Source organism: Rhinopithecus bieti, unplaced genomic scaffold (assembly GCF_001698545.2).
Source record: "Rhinopithecus bieti isolate Rb0 unplaced genomic scaffold, ASM169854v2 scaffold_32014, whole genome shotgun sequence".
In the NCBI taxonomy this organism is placed as follows: domain Eukaryota; kingdom Metazoa; phylum Chordata; class Mammalia; order Primates; family Cercopithecidae; genus Rhinopithecus; species Rhinopithecus bieti.
The window spans coordinates 783,428-798,508 of NW_016813639.1; the positions used below are offsets into that span (position 1 = coordinate 783,428).

At 44.6% G+C, this 15,081-nt stretch overlaps 1 protein-coding gene and 1 pseudogene across 1 annotated transcript in view; one reads left to right on the top strand and one right to left on the bottom strand.

Annotated features, from left to right (window-relative positions):
* SLC7A14 (solute carrier family 7 member 14) overlaps positions 1–15,081 on the bottom strand; it is a 46,298-nt gene that overhangs the window by 24,315 nt on the left and 6,902 nt on the right. The window contains exons 3-4 of the mRNA XM_017848793.1: positions 3,184–3,330; positions 244–452 (exon numbers count right to left, since the gene is read on the bottom strand). Coding sequence (XP_017704282.1) covers positions 244–452; positions 3,184–3,330 — 356 coding nt within the window. The remainder of the gene's footprint in view (positions 1–243; positions 453–3,183; positions 3,331–15,081) is intronic.
* On the top strand, positions 13,357–14,802 carry LOC108513144 (keratin, type II cytoskeletal 8 pseudogene; annotated as a pseudogene).

Genomic DNA, 15,081 nt, shown 5'->3' on the forward strand with positions numbered 1-15,081 from the left:
GGGGGGGCGGGGGGCGGGCACACATCAGCTTGTGCTGGATTGAGGGACCACAGAGTTAAACTGAGGGGCTGCTTCAGGGCCTGAGCTCTGTTCACTCCCTTTTTCTCCAGGATACATGACAAGGTATCACAGTCCATGTGAAAGGCACTGACATAAAAATCACAGTCAGGCTGACAGTGGGTAGACCTTCTCCCTGGATAGACATGGCACAGCAGGATAAATTTCACGGAGGGTAGCCCTTACCTGAAAAGGAGCCCATCACCAGCCATGGCATAAATGACCCTCGGCATCGGGAAGAGGGACCCCAGCAAACTGACTGTCAGTCCTGCAACTGACCCAATGGCCACTACGAATTTTGCAGCATAGAATCCGTGAGCCACAAACATCTCCATGAGTGGGGATTCCGTGTCAATGGCGTAATATGGCACCATCAGAGTCAAGATCATGCTCACCTGTTAAAACAAGAGAAGACAGGGCTGGAGGTACAGGGGAAGAACGCATGGCTGGAGGCCCCACGGGAGAGGAAAGAGCCCTGTCCCTGGAGGCAGAGGCTTGCATGGCAGTTTGGATCCACCACTTGCTGGCATGTGCCTTTACTGTAGACCAGTCATCTGGCCTCTAGGCCTTTCTCAATATTTTCTCTCCACATGTGAATTTAGTGGACTGGGCCAGAAACTCTCTATCTCTCTGGTCCTTTGATATCTGAGGAGTAAGACGGCAGGTATTTCAGCCCCATGAGAGCAGAGCTATGCTGACAGTTCCGTGGAGAGCAGATATTTCCAGAAGGAAGGAGCTGCAGCCAATGCCCTGCAACCAGGCCTGGCAGGGACCATGGGCACCCTGCCCACGTGGATAAGGCTCTCATTTCTTTTATGGTTTCTGGTCCTCAGGGTCTTATCCATGCTCCCTCTCACTGTGAAACACCAGAGATAAAATCTCCAAAGATAAGTGATGAAGAGGCCTATTGCCTGTTAACTATTGGGACCCAGATAAGGACTCATATTTCTATTTCTTCTCTCTAGCTTAGTCCTAGGAGCCAGGCAGGCCAACAAACAAATGATGGCATCAGGACAGAATCAATCCTACTGATTATATGGCTGTCAGGCAACTATGGCTTTGCTTAATCAAGAATCATTTACTGTGTGTGCTATAAGGGTCCACCCCCGGAGAAGAGGGAGATGTGAGAGAGGAGCAGAAGAGGAAGTAGAGAGCAGAATGTCTTTGCTGTTCCCTCTACCCTACCACCCCTCCCTCAACACTCTACCTATGGGGAGAAATCGGGCTATGGACAGGACAAAGCCACTGGTATGCATGTGCATCAGGGAGGCAATAAGCACTTAACTGGGGGCTCCCAGGACCTACTCCCCTCACATATTATTGATCTGCCCAACAACCCTGCCTTCAGAATTGGCCATAGGCAATGGAGCCACCAGTCATATGACCAGATATGTCCCCTGTCCCCTCCCCCTCTCCGCCCAGGCTATGAAGGCCAAATTGACATCAAGTAAGGAATTCAAAGCCTGAAGAAAGAGGGTGGTCATATGTAGACCATTTCTTTGCCTATTCCTTTGGAGCCAAGATCCTCCAGCAGAGCCAAGGGCCACCAGGGAGGACAGGATGTCCTAGCAGAGCCCAGAAACCTTGTTCTTCTCATGGTGGTAGAGGGGCTTGCCTGCTGACCAGTACAAGACCAAACAACTCCTAGGGCATGTTTAAGGCCCGTGCAGTATGAAAGAGAATGTTTCTCAGTAATATAACCACTTGCAATATCCCCTTTGGGGATGCGGCAGGGTAGGCTGGAGGAGAGTGGGACTGAGCCTCCTCCAGCCTCAGGGAGTCTCCTGAGTTAGATCAGGATGGGTAAAAAGTTGGCGGATGCATAGAAGTATTCTGTGGTCTATAAAGTGCTATTCTAAGGCAGGCACTGCAATGATTGACTTTATTGTATGTGTTGTAAAGGCCCACTCCTGGAGGAAGGGCAGGAATGAAGGAGGAGTAGAAGGAGAAACACAGAGTGTCCTTGCTGTTCCTGCTGCCCCGCAACCCCTCCCTCAACATTCTGCCCACAGGGATAATCATGGTATGGATACGATGAAGCCCCTTGCGTGTGTGTGCATAGCTGGAGGCGATAATTGAGGCAACTGTAAAACCTTTGGGTAGGCAGCTGAATGTCTGTAAACGACCCCCAAGTTTGCTCTGTGTTTTTCTCTGGCTTCTAGAACAATCCTGTTTTGCAACTTGCCTTAATGATCAGTCAGTCTGGCTTCCTTAGCCAGTTGCTAAAGATGTCTTTTTGGGAAAGAGAAACAGCAAGGCTGATCAGTGGCAGCAACCCCCCTACTCCCCCCCACCCCCCGCTGGCTCTTTGCTAATTGTGGTGACCCAAGTGAGTCCACCCCTCAGGACCTGAGAATGTTTGTGGAACCACACACTGATTGGCCTGTGAGCCACTTCTCTCCATTGCCAGGGGCAGAGGGGGATGTTGGATGCAGCTGGCCCATTTCTGTGATAGAAATTCTGGGATGGGAGCTGAGAGAGCAAGCATCAAAGCGTGAGGAGTGTCGCAGGGGCGTGATCCTGAAAAAGACAAGCCCCTTTATTCTGGGGCTCCCCTAGTTAGGGAAACCTGAAGGTGAGTTTGAGCTGGTGTAACAAGAGAGAGCAACGGCTGAAAGAAATGACACTTTCCTCCCCAGATTTAAAGGGAAGAGAGTTTGTAGAGGACAATGTATTCTCTCTCCCCGCTGTGCAGGGAGCCTCGCCTCTTTGCTGCTGGGAAGCTCCCAGAAGACAGAAGAGCATTGAGGAAAGTGCACAGAGGCCCACAATGCCTTTGCTCGCACACCCACCCGTTACTGCCAGCCTATGACCTGAGCTCCTTGGACGGCAGCCTATTCCCTGCACACCAGCCCCTGGGGCAGCAGCAGACACCGAGAGCTTGTGAGGATGGAGGGGTGGGAATGAAGGCCAAGGCTGAAGTGAAGGCCTGGGGCTTCTCCTCTTCTTCAGTTTGGAATCCTAATTTTTTTCTTGTCATAGGGAGTGGGGAATGGGACTACAGGGGATGAAAGACAGGCACACAGACACCAAGAAGACATAGGAAAGGACTCCTTCCTGACAGAGAAGGGAGTTCAGTGCCAGAGCCACATCATGAGGAGGGTCCCGCAAGCATCTGGTACTTACAGACACATATGCTGTCAGGCAGATGACCAGGGAGGCGGTGATAGCATAAGGGATGGACGTGTTGGGATTCTTGGCTTCCTCTCCAGTGGTGGCGATGATGTCAAAGCCAATGAAAGCGTAGAAGCATGTTGCTGCTCCTTGCAGCACCTGTGTGGAAGATGGCATTTGTCAGACTCAGAAGGTCAGGGTGGCACCAGGCCTTAAATGTGGAAACTGCCCTATGCTCTATGCCCTGCAGACATGACTGAGTGGCTGAGGGAGTAACATGGTGGAACTCGTGCTAAACATGCAAGTTCTGATCTCCTCTACTTTCTAGCTGTGTGGCTTTGGTCGATTATCTTATGCTGTGTAAATAGAGACAAGAAGAATTGGCAGGTGTGGTGGCTCACACCTGTAATCCCAGCACTTTGAGAGGCCGAGGTGGGTGGATCATGAGGTCGGGAGTTCGAGACCACCTTACCAACATGGTGAAACCCCGTCTCTACTAAAAATACAAAAATTAGCTGGGCATGGTGACACGCACCTGTAATCTAAGCTATTCAGGAGGCTGAGGCAGGAGAGTTGCTTGAACCTGGGAGGCAGAGGTTGTAGTGAGCCGAGATCTCACCATTGCACTCCAGCCTTGGTAACAGAGGGAGACTCCATCTCAAAAAAAAAAAAAAAAAAGGCTTCTGCCTTTTAATGTAGGGGATTCAGACACTTCTGCATAAGGAAGAGTTATCTTACCTAAATTACTGTTAGTACCCCTGACAGATCAGCTCTATGGTAACTTCCAGATCTGAAATGATATAAAAGATTTTCAGATCTTCAGATATTCTATTGTCTTCACTGGGAAGACAGGGTAAAGACAGTTTATTTGTTGCTCCTTTTAGGACTTGAATGACCTAGTTGGGCATGAGGCAGGAGGTCAGAGTAAAGCTAGGGGATAGTATCCAGTCACGTCTGCTGGCAGTCTGTCTGCCAGGAGTCCACATGGCTCCAGGGGTGTTTGGGAATGTATTGTATATGTCAAAATGTCAGTGAAAACCTTCCATTGAAGAGTGGCTACTTTCTTTGAAAGAACCTATTGAAGTTTGAATGAGGGTTACCCACCTTGGTATTTTCATTGTTAGCTTTAAGTAAAAAAAGGACCCTCTTTACAAATATACAAGAAAAAAGCAAAACAACCCATCAAAAAGTGTGGCAAAGGATATGAAAGACATTTCTCAAAAGAAACATTCATACAAGCAACAGACACATGAAAAATGTCATCCTTCACTCGCCATCATAAAATGCCAAATCAAAACCACAATGAGATACCATCTCATACCAGTTAGAAATGGCAATCATTAAAAAGTCAGGAAACAACAGGTGTTGGAGAGATATGGAGAAATAGGAACCACTTACACTGTTGCGTGGGGATTGTTAAACTAGTTCAACCCATTATGGAAAAACAGTATGGCAATTCCTCAAGTGATCTAGAACTAGATGTACATATGGACCCAGCCATCCCACTACTGGGTATATACCCAAAGGATATAAATCATGCGCTATAAAGACACATGCACCACGTATGTTTATTGCGGCACTATTCACATAGCAAAAGACTTGGAATCACCCCAAATGTCCCATCTGTGACAGAGTGGATAGAAAAATGTGGCACATATGACACCATGGAAATTATGCAGCCATAAAAAAGGATGAGTTTGCGTCCTTTGTAGGGACATGGATAGCAGCTGGAAACCATCATTCTAGCAAACTATTCTCACAAGAAACAGGAAAACCAACACCGCATGTTCTCACTCATAGGTGGGAACTGAACAATGAGGATCACTTGACTCGGAAGGGGAACATCACACACTGGGGCCTATTCATGGGGAGGGGAGGAGGGTATTTCATGGGAGTTATACCTGATATAAATGACGAATTGAGGGTGCTGACGAGTTGATGGGTGCAGCACACCAACATGGCACCAAGTATACGATATTGTAGAAACTGCACGTTATGCACATGACCCTAGAACTTAAATATATAATAAAAAAAAAAGAAAAACAATTAAAAAAAAAAAAAAGGACCTCTTTGAATGCTGGAGCTTTTAGCAGGTGAGAGATGTTTTGGACTTGTGTGTATGCGATGAGGGAAAAAAATGCAAGCCCTAGTCAGTGGTCCAGGAGGTGAGACCCATTGTAGACTGGACCATTTTATTTTTCTTTTCTCCGCATTCAGTTTATAAATGATGAAAATCAAAATGTGTGCCAAGCTGACACTTGTCCAAAATTTTCACTCTTAACTTCCTCATTGACTTCTCAATAAGACAAAATACGAAATACCAGAACCTGTAAGGTACACCACAGAATCAAAGATCTTCTCAAACCTTCAGAAGCAAACTTTGTTTGTCTATAAAATGAGCTGGTGTTTCCTACAGTGTCTCTCAGCTAGGATTCTAATGTTTCAACCCTCTACTCCCAGGTTCTTATCCTGGAGGCCATGGAATTCAGGGCATCTATAAATTTTGCTGGGAAAGAATTACATATGTTTTTTCACTACCTTCTAGTTGAATTAGCATTTCTTTCTCTTATGAATGTGGGTGTCAAACTAGCAATACCTGTGCCTGTGTCACCAATAGCAATCAGATATTTTCATTTCATATGAGAATTGTTGTAGAGATTTTGAAGTATCACTTATGCTTATTACTACCTTCAAATTATGATAGCTATTAGACATAGATGTTAACATATAAATCCCAATAGAGAAGCACATTGTTACTAGATTATAATTTAAAAGTAAAATAAAATTAAAAATACTTACTACAACATTTCAACATAATTGATTTCCTTTGAATTCCTATGTAATTAGGCTATTCCTTTAAAAACACAATTCTCATAAGGGATCTACAGGCTTCATCAGACATCCAGGTGGTCCATGGCACAAGAAAATTTAGGAACTCCTGGTCTGTTCTAATAAACCAGGTAGAAAGAACTTCTCAAATATAATTGGTTCCATCTCTAGATGGCTACTTTCCAGAAGAGAAGAGACCTCCTGCTTTCCCTACAGCAAATTTTTTCATACAAGGGTGTGGAAAATGTCTTTGGCCTCCAGACAAGGAGAGAAAATAGATCTCACTTCATCATACATGGAGGTTCACAGGCTTGGAAATGTGCTTGTTTTCACTTATCTAGAAAATATTACTGGTCTTCAAGGATGAATGGATGCTAGACTGCAGGCTCACTAAGTAGTCCTGATCAAGAAAAGCCTCACTTTAAGATAGGTCCTTCATTTTTGACAAAGGTGCCAAGAACATACACTGGGGGAAAGACAGTCTCTTCAGTAGATAGTGCTGAGAAAACTGGATATCCATATACAGAAGAATGAAACTAGACCTTTATCTCTCATCATCTACAAATATCAAATCAAAATGGATGGCAGACTTAAATCTAAGACCTCAAACTATGAAACTACCACAAGAAAACATTGGGGGAAAATCTTCAGGACATTGGTCTGGGCAAAAATTTCTTGAGCAATACCCCACAAGCACAGGCAACCCAATAAAAACAGAGTTATTCTACACGTTCAAGTCCTCTGTGGAAATAAGCGGGGTTATAAATAAATCAATATATTGGCTATCTCTATGTCTTAGGGAACTCATTTACCTTTTTGTACTTTGTTTTCATCCAGCATTTTCAACTGTAAGACTACCCCTAGGGGATGTTTGGAAAGATGTTTGGAAAATCTCTTTCATAGGCTGTAAGACTACCCTTAGGGGATGTTTGGAAAGATGTTTGGAGAATCTCCAGGACATTAGTCTGGGCAAAAATTTCTTGAGCAATACCCCACAAGCACAGGCAACCAAAGCAAAAATGGACAAATGGGATCACATCAAGTTAAAAAGCTTCTGCACAGCCAAGGATACAATCAACAAAGTGAAGAGACAACCCACAGACTAGGAGAAAATATCTGTAAACTACCCATCTGACAAGGAATTAATAACCAGAATATATAAGGAGCTCAAACAACTCTATAGCAAAAAATCTAGTAATCTGATAAAAAAAATGGGCAAAAGATTTGAATAGACATTTCTTAAAAGAAGACATACAGATGGCAAACAGGCATTGACAATCAGATAAATGAAAATCACAACTACAATCAGATATTATCTCACCTCACTTAAAATGGTTTATATCCAAAAGACAGGCAATAATAAATGCTGGCAAGGATGTGGAGAAAGGGGAACATTTGTACACTGTTTTTGGGAATGTAAATTAGTACAGACACTATGGAGAAGAGTTTAGAGTTTCCTCAAAAAACTAAAAATTGGGCTACCATATGATCCAGCAATCCCACTGCTGGGTATATACCCAAAAGAAAGTAAATCAGCATATTGAAGAGATAGCTGCATTCCTATGTTTGTTGCAACACTGTTTACAATAGCTAAGATTTGGAAGCAACCTAAGTGTCCATCAACAGATGAATGGATAAAGAAAATGTGGCACATAAACACAATGGAGTATATGCAGCCATAAAAAAGAATGAGATCCAGTCATTTCCAGCAACATACATGGAACTGAAGATCATTATGTTAAGCAAAATAAGCCAGGCATGGAAAGACAAACATTGCATGTTCTCACTTATTTGTTGGATCTAAAAATAAAAACAATTGAACTCAGACATAGAGAGTAGAAGGATGATTACCAGAGGCTGGGAAGGATAGTTGGGGGCTGGAGTGGGGAGGTGGGGATGGTTAATGGGTACAAAAAAAGTAGAAAGAATGAGTAAGACCTACTGTTAGATAACACAACGGGGTGACTATAGTCAATAATAATTGTACATTTTAAAATAAAGAGTGTAATTGGATTGTTTGTAACTCGAAGAATAAATGCTTGAGGAGATGGACACCCCATTCTCCATGATGTGCTTATTTCACATTGCATGCCTGCATCAAAACATCTCATGTACCCCATAAATACACCTACTAAGTACCCACAAGAAAACCAGAAAGACAGGTCCTGCTTTCTCTTCCTTTAACATCCATTCTTCCCTTCTACACACACAGACACATATATGTACATACACAAACATGCACACACATACACAAATACATATAAACACACATACACATGCAAACACATCTACATACATATACATGCATTACATACACTCCTCTTGTAAATCATTTAGTGACCTGGCACAACAACCATATAAATTTGGGCAAAGCAATCTTAGAAAAAGGTGAGAGGTTTGTGAACCATGCCATGTAAGGAAGAACTGGGGACCTGGGGATGTTTAATTTGAAGAGCAGAAGACTCAGTGGAAGATGCAGAGGACACCGTTAAATATGTGCAGTACTGGCAGTTGGAGTCAATGTGATGTCCACTGTAAGCTTCAGAAGAAATCCTAGAGCCACGCACATGGGCGTGATTGGCTTTGGTTAGGAGCATAGACTTTGTAGATTGTCAGGCCCAGGTTGATTCTGCCACATATTAGTTTGGTGACCTAGAATAAGTTCTTAACTTCTTGGAGCCTAAGTTTCATTGTTACTTAAATGGAGATAATAATAGCACTTGGCTCATAGTGTTGTTACAAGGATAAAATGAGATAATAGAGTAAACTGCAGTCCATAATAGAGTAGGTGCTCAATAAATATTAGCTCTTACCACCAGTATTATTATGACAATTCTAAGTTTTTCTAGAGCAGTTGACACCCAAGGGCACAAACTCCTCCTCCTTCTCCTTCTCTCCTCCTTCTACTCCCCCACCTTCCTCCTTTTAGAACTTGACTTGTGTATACTAAGTGCTACCATGTGCCAGGCACTGTGCTTAGTGATGGGATATAGTCATGAGCAAACAGTACCCAGCTTGATTTTACGGAGATTGAGTCTAGAGGATACTGCAAGATCCAAATGCAATCTTGATTATGGTAACAAACTGAACAAGATTAATAAGCATCTATATTATTCATAAAATACAAATGCTACTTTCCTCTAAATGAACGAGAGAAGGGATGGCAATTACTGAAAATGATTAGCTATCAGAAAGTTAACTATGACCAAGTAGGGAAAAGAGGAAGTAAACTTGCAAAGAGGATGTCTCTTAGCCTGCATTTGCATATGTAGAACTAGAAAGCAAGTATCATTGAAGAAAGACTGGACAGATCAAAGGCAGAACATGTGGAGGTTCTACCACATTAGGCAGTCAAGAGAATTTATTAATAACTCAGATGATTCAAACAAAATTTCAGTGAGGGACTATAGGCAGGTCTGGGGAGTATTTAGGTGGGGTTAAGGGAGCTGACTAGGGATGTTGAAGTATCAGAGACTTAGCAACACTGAGAAGTTGTCATCCCGAGGCCTAAGTGTAGGGAGTGGAATGGTGTCCTGGAGTCCGGCAGGAGCCGGAGCTAGGGGTCAGAGACTCCTAGAAGGAGCTGCCTTGTGGAGGCACAGCCAGTGTGGTGCCAAGGCTAGGAGGCAGCAAGGAAGAAATACTCTGGCCTTGCTTTCTTCTCACCTTCTGACCTGATAATATTTCCCATTGGCTAAATTCAACAGGAAGCAACCTGCAGCAGAGAACAGGTCATGAAGGGTGGAGAATAGGTCTGGGGAGTGGAGGCAAATGGAGAAGAAAGACCAGCACACCCACCAAGGTCAAACCGAACTTGGCCTAAAAGACATAGATGAAATAAACAATTATTAAAGAGAAGATAATAAAATTAGCAAAAGGGTCATCTTTTACTTGAGTTAGTTTGAATCAACTTTTCTTCCTTGCAAGCAAACGGTCCCTGATTGGTAAATGCAAAGACTCATGAAATGAAATTGTATGTGGGTGCCACTGAAACTGTTTTCCATGTCACTCTGTCCAGATCTCAGATCTGACCACTGGTGTTTATAATTAGGATAGACTTCCATGCATAAAAGCCCGTGTGCGGTACCTGGGGGTGAGCATCTGTGAATAAAATTGGTGGGCGAAATATGTGTATGTGTGTTTGTGTGCAAGTGTATGTGTATTTCTGGGTTTATTGGTATGTTATCCTAACTCTTTGCTTTAATGTTTTACAAAATTAAAAAATAGTATTGAAAAAAATTAGCTGGGTGTGGTTGTGTGCACCTGTAGTTCCAGTTGGGAGGCTGAGGTGGGAAGATTAGTGAGGCTGAGGTGGGAAGCCAGGGAGGTTGAGGCTGCAGTGAGCTGTCATGGCGCCACTGCACTCCAGCCTGGGTGACAGAGTGAGACTTTGTCTAAAAAAAAAGTATTGACCTTTTTATTTGATGATATAGCTGAGATTGTTGTTCGAAGTCAACCTGATATAAAAACTCAGCCAGCTGATCCAGAACAGAGTTCATCCCTCTAGAATGGGGTTGTGGGAAAGCAGCACGTGCCTCAGTTGCTGGAGGGCTTCTGCTTAGTTAGTTGTCAAAAGTAATGTCATTAGTGGCCTGCTACTCAGTGTGTGAGGTCCGTAAAAACTGGCACCCTGCGTGTTGCTGATATTTGAGAGGCATTCAGATGAGGCAGCCTTCACACGTTCTGCCTCGGCCAGTCTCCAGATGCCTGGGAGATAATTAGTCGCCTTTATATTATTCACTCTCTAGGCAACAAGATGAAATTCCAACTTTTCATAGCATTTTCTCCACCCTCATGCCCCAGCTCTATTAGCAGCCTGTCCCCAGTGACAGTGGAATGTACTAATAGGTTCCCACAGATGGATTCAGATGTGGAGAACATGAAAGACAACTTTTCCTTTGTTTGGAGGCTGTCAGGATTCCCCACAAATGATTGCTATGGACCATTTTCGTGGGAGCTATTTGTGCCGTTAGAGTGTCTTATTTGCTTAAAGAAAAACCATAAGATACTATCAAGAACAAATAACATGAAGGGAACACACATCCAACAATGTTCAAGGGCTGACGAACTGCAGATGGAAGCAGGGGTTCAGCTGAAGGCCAGAGTTACTTGATACAGGGAAAAATGTTTGTTGTTCTTAAACTCTTCAAGACCAAAGAAGCATTTGACCCAGAACCTGTAAGTGAGTAAACCATTCCTTAAACTATTTTCTTTGGAAGGAAGTGTTTGGAGCAGGGGAAAGAGTAGGTTTATAAGGGGTCCATGGTTAGAGGATAGATTGATTGTTCATTAACTCTTTCAAAGTCTTTGAGAATTGTGTGGAAAGTCATGTCATGCTATTCTTATACATCATCTCCTACACAATGGTTTCCTCCATTCCATCCTACCTAAAGCAATTGAAGAATAAAGTGGGTTGGACCTCTGCACTAGTCCCCAGTCAGGGGTAGAGGTAAGGGTTTTGCTAAGGAGTGAAGAAGTTCATGTATCTGTTGATGAGGAAACACACTTTTGTAGACAATTGTTAGGTAACAGAGTAAGGAGTATGTGTATTACCTTGGTGTATGACATGCTCATGAGACCATGTCAGACCTTAAAAAATAGGGTCTAAATTCAAAATGACTTTGCTGGACTTCGGAAAAATGACCTGAAACCAATGGTGAGAAATAACAGGTACAGGCCCATTCACTAGGAAGGAAATGTACTACGTAGAAATCCAAGGCCAGGCAGAGTGCGGAGAGGATGAATCAGCAACATCTTCATACTGGGCTGTCCTTTGTTCTCAGATGATACTTTTAGGCACATTCACTAGGACATACATCATCCCCAAGTTTCCTTTAGGGATAATGGAATTGCAGCAAAACATTCACAATCCCAGCCAAGCTTTTTTCTTGACCAATGACAAAACTACTCAAGGCAGTAAGCTTGGATTGGAATGAGGACAGTGAACAGAAGTGCAAAAGAAGATAACCAGTTCCATGGCCCCAAACCCAGGTGGCAGTGGGGTAAATAAGTACTTTGGCCCATCCAGGACTGGGATCTAATTTCAGCTCTATTACTTACTGTCTAGATCTGTGACTTTAACTTTTCTAAGCTTCAGTTATTTGTATGTAAAAGTGGAGATCTCTGTACTTATTTTGCAGGGCTGTTGTGAAGATTAAATTTAAAGTGTGCATGAAAGAGTTTGTCATAAAGAAAATGTTCAATGTTAGGAAAAGCATCCTTCATTTCCCTCTTATGCCTGACTTCTGATCGTCTGTTAGGAAAGTTAGTCAGAACCCAGGATGTATAAGTGGGGAACCCCAAGGCTGGCATGATGAGCTCCTTCCTTGATGAGGCGGGCTCCTGATTGAGGAAGGATGTGGAGCCCCTGAGAAGGAAAGGGAGACCCCCAAAGGGAGTAAACGCCCCAGAACAAAACACAAGGCTAAAGGCAATGCTAAAATGTGCCTCCATCTTCTTCAGGATGGGTAAAGAACATTTACACAGAGGATATTAACTCTTTCCAGTCTTTAAGTGGGGCCTAAACTAGAGGGTGTGCCATTTGGGTGAGCTAATAGGAGGATTTTGAAAATTAAATATCAATCAAGTAATTAAGAAGAGTTTTAGAATTGCATTGACAGGATGTCTTCATAAACAATGCATATGCAGCCTGGGTCAGTTGAACTATATTCCATCTGAAGATAAGAAAAGAAACTAGACTATCTCTCAATGTTCCTCCAAGATTCTATGACTTCATGAGAGTTTAAAGGAAATATAACATGTCAGATTTATTACCTTACTACTCACTAAAGAAAGTTCAGAGAGAATGATAATGATACACAAGGTACTCCGTTGGTAGAAAGGGCTTTGGAGTCACACAGATCTGTGCAGAAACCCCAGCCCTAGAACTGACTAGCTAAGTGAGGTCAGGTCAGTTTCCCAGCCTCTACGAAGATTCTCCACTTTTAAGTTAGGGATAACAGCACCGCTTAAAAGTTTTGTTTTAAGAGTGAGATACTATTCATGAAATCCGATGCCAGGAACTTAACAGGTAGTCAATAAATACTAGTTCCTTCCTCGTGTAGTTTTAACTATTGCCAACCATAACAAGCTGCATATAAAAACATCTAAGATTTTGCTGTTTTTTGCAAACATGTGGTGCAATTAGTTTTGCCACATAACAGATGAGAAAAACTGAAAGCACAGAAGTTAATTGATGGCCAAAGTCTTACAGTAAGTCCATGACCCAATAATTTCTTGTATTGTCAAGAAAATGCTGAGGACATTTTCCTGCTATAATGAAAATGCAGTTGAGGACCAAGAAGCAGCTTCTTAGCTCCTTCTGGCATCTCTGCCTGGTCCAGCCCACCTGCCTCCACTCCTGCCTCCACCATGTCCATCAGGGTGACCCAGAAGTCCTACCAGGTGTCCACCTCTGGCCCCCAGGCCTTCAGCAACTGCTTCTACATGAGTGGGCCTGGTGCCTGCATCAGCTCCTCAAGCCTCTCCCGAGTGGGCAGCAGCAGCTTCTGGGGTGGCCTGGGCGGAGGCTATGGTGGGGCCAGCGGCATAGGAGGCATCACCGCTGTCACGTTCAACCAGAGCCTGCTGAGCCCTGTTAACCTGGAGGTGGACCTCAATATCCAGGCCATGCACACCTAGGAGAAGGAGCAGATCAAGACCCTCAACAAGTTTGCCTCCTTCATCGACGAGATACAGTTCCCGGAACAGCAGAACAAGATGCTGGGGACCAAGTGGAGCTTCCTGCAGCAGCAGAAGACAGCTGGGATCAACATGGACAACATGTTTGAGAGCTACATCAACAACCTTAGGTGGCACCTGGAGACTCTGAGTCAGGAGAAGCTGAAGCTGGAGGCGGAGCTTGGCAACATGCAGGGGCTGGTGGAGGACTTCAAGAACAAATATGAGGATGAGATCAATAAACGTACAGAGATGGAGAATGAATTTGTCCTCATCAAGAAGGATGTGGATGAAGCTTACATGAACAAGGTAGAGTTGGAGTCTCGCCTGGAAGGGCAGCTGTTTGAAGAGGAGATCCAGGAGCTGCAGTCCCAGATCTCGGACACGTCTGTGGTGCTGTCCATGGACAATAGCCACTTCCTGGACATGGACAGCATCATCGCTGAGGTCAAGGCGCAGTACGAGGAGATTGCCCACCACAGCCAGGCTGAGGCTGAGAGCATGCACCAGATCAAGTATGCGGAGCTGCAGAGGCTGGCTGGGAAGCACGGAGATGACCAGCGGTGTACAAAGACTGACATCTCTGAGATGAACTGGAACATCAGCTGGCTCCAGGCTGAGATTGAGGGCCTCAAAGGCCAGAGGGCTTCCCTGGAGGTCGCCTTCGCAGATGCCGAGCAGCGTGGGGAGCTGGCCATTAAGGATGGCAACGCCAAGCTGTCCGAGCTGGAGGCCGCCCTGCAGTGGGCCAAGCAGGACATGGCATGGCAGCTGCATGAGTACCAGGAGCTGATGAACGTCAAGCTGACCCTGGACATCGAGATCGCCACCTACAGGAAGCTGCTGGAGGGTGAGGAGAGCCGGCTGGAGTCTGGGATGCAGAACATGAGTATCCATATGAAGACCACCAGCGGCTATGCAAGTGGTCTGAGCTTGGTCTATGGGGGCCTCACAAGTCCTGGCCTCAGCTATGGCCTAGGCTCCAGCTCTGGCTCTGTCGCGGGCTCCAGCTCCTTCAGCTGCACCAGCTCCACCAGCTCCACCAGGGCCATGGTTGTGAAGGAGATCGAGACCCGCGATGGGAAGCTGGTGTCCGAGTCCTCTGACGTCCTGCCCAAGTGAAGAGCTGCCACAGCCCCTCCCAGCCTGCCCCTATTGTGGCTGCCCCAGAGCCTGGGAGGGAGGCTGCTGTGCAGAGGAGCACAGGGAACAGGGGACCCACCTGAGGCTCAGCCCCAGCTCTCAGCCCACCCGCGGAGGAGTTTACCGCTTGGGGACCCCTCTTGCCCATGCCTCCAGCTACAAAACAATTCAATTGCTTTATTTATAATGCCCAAAATAAAATCTCAGCTAACTCTGCCAAAAAAAAAAAAAAAAAAAAAAAAAAAAAAAAAAAAAAAA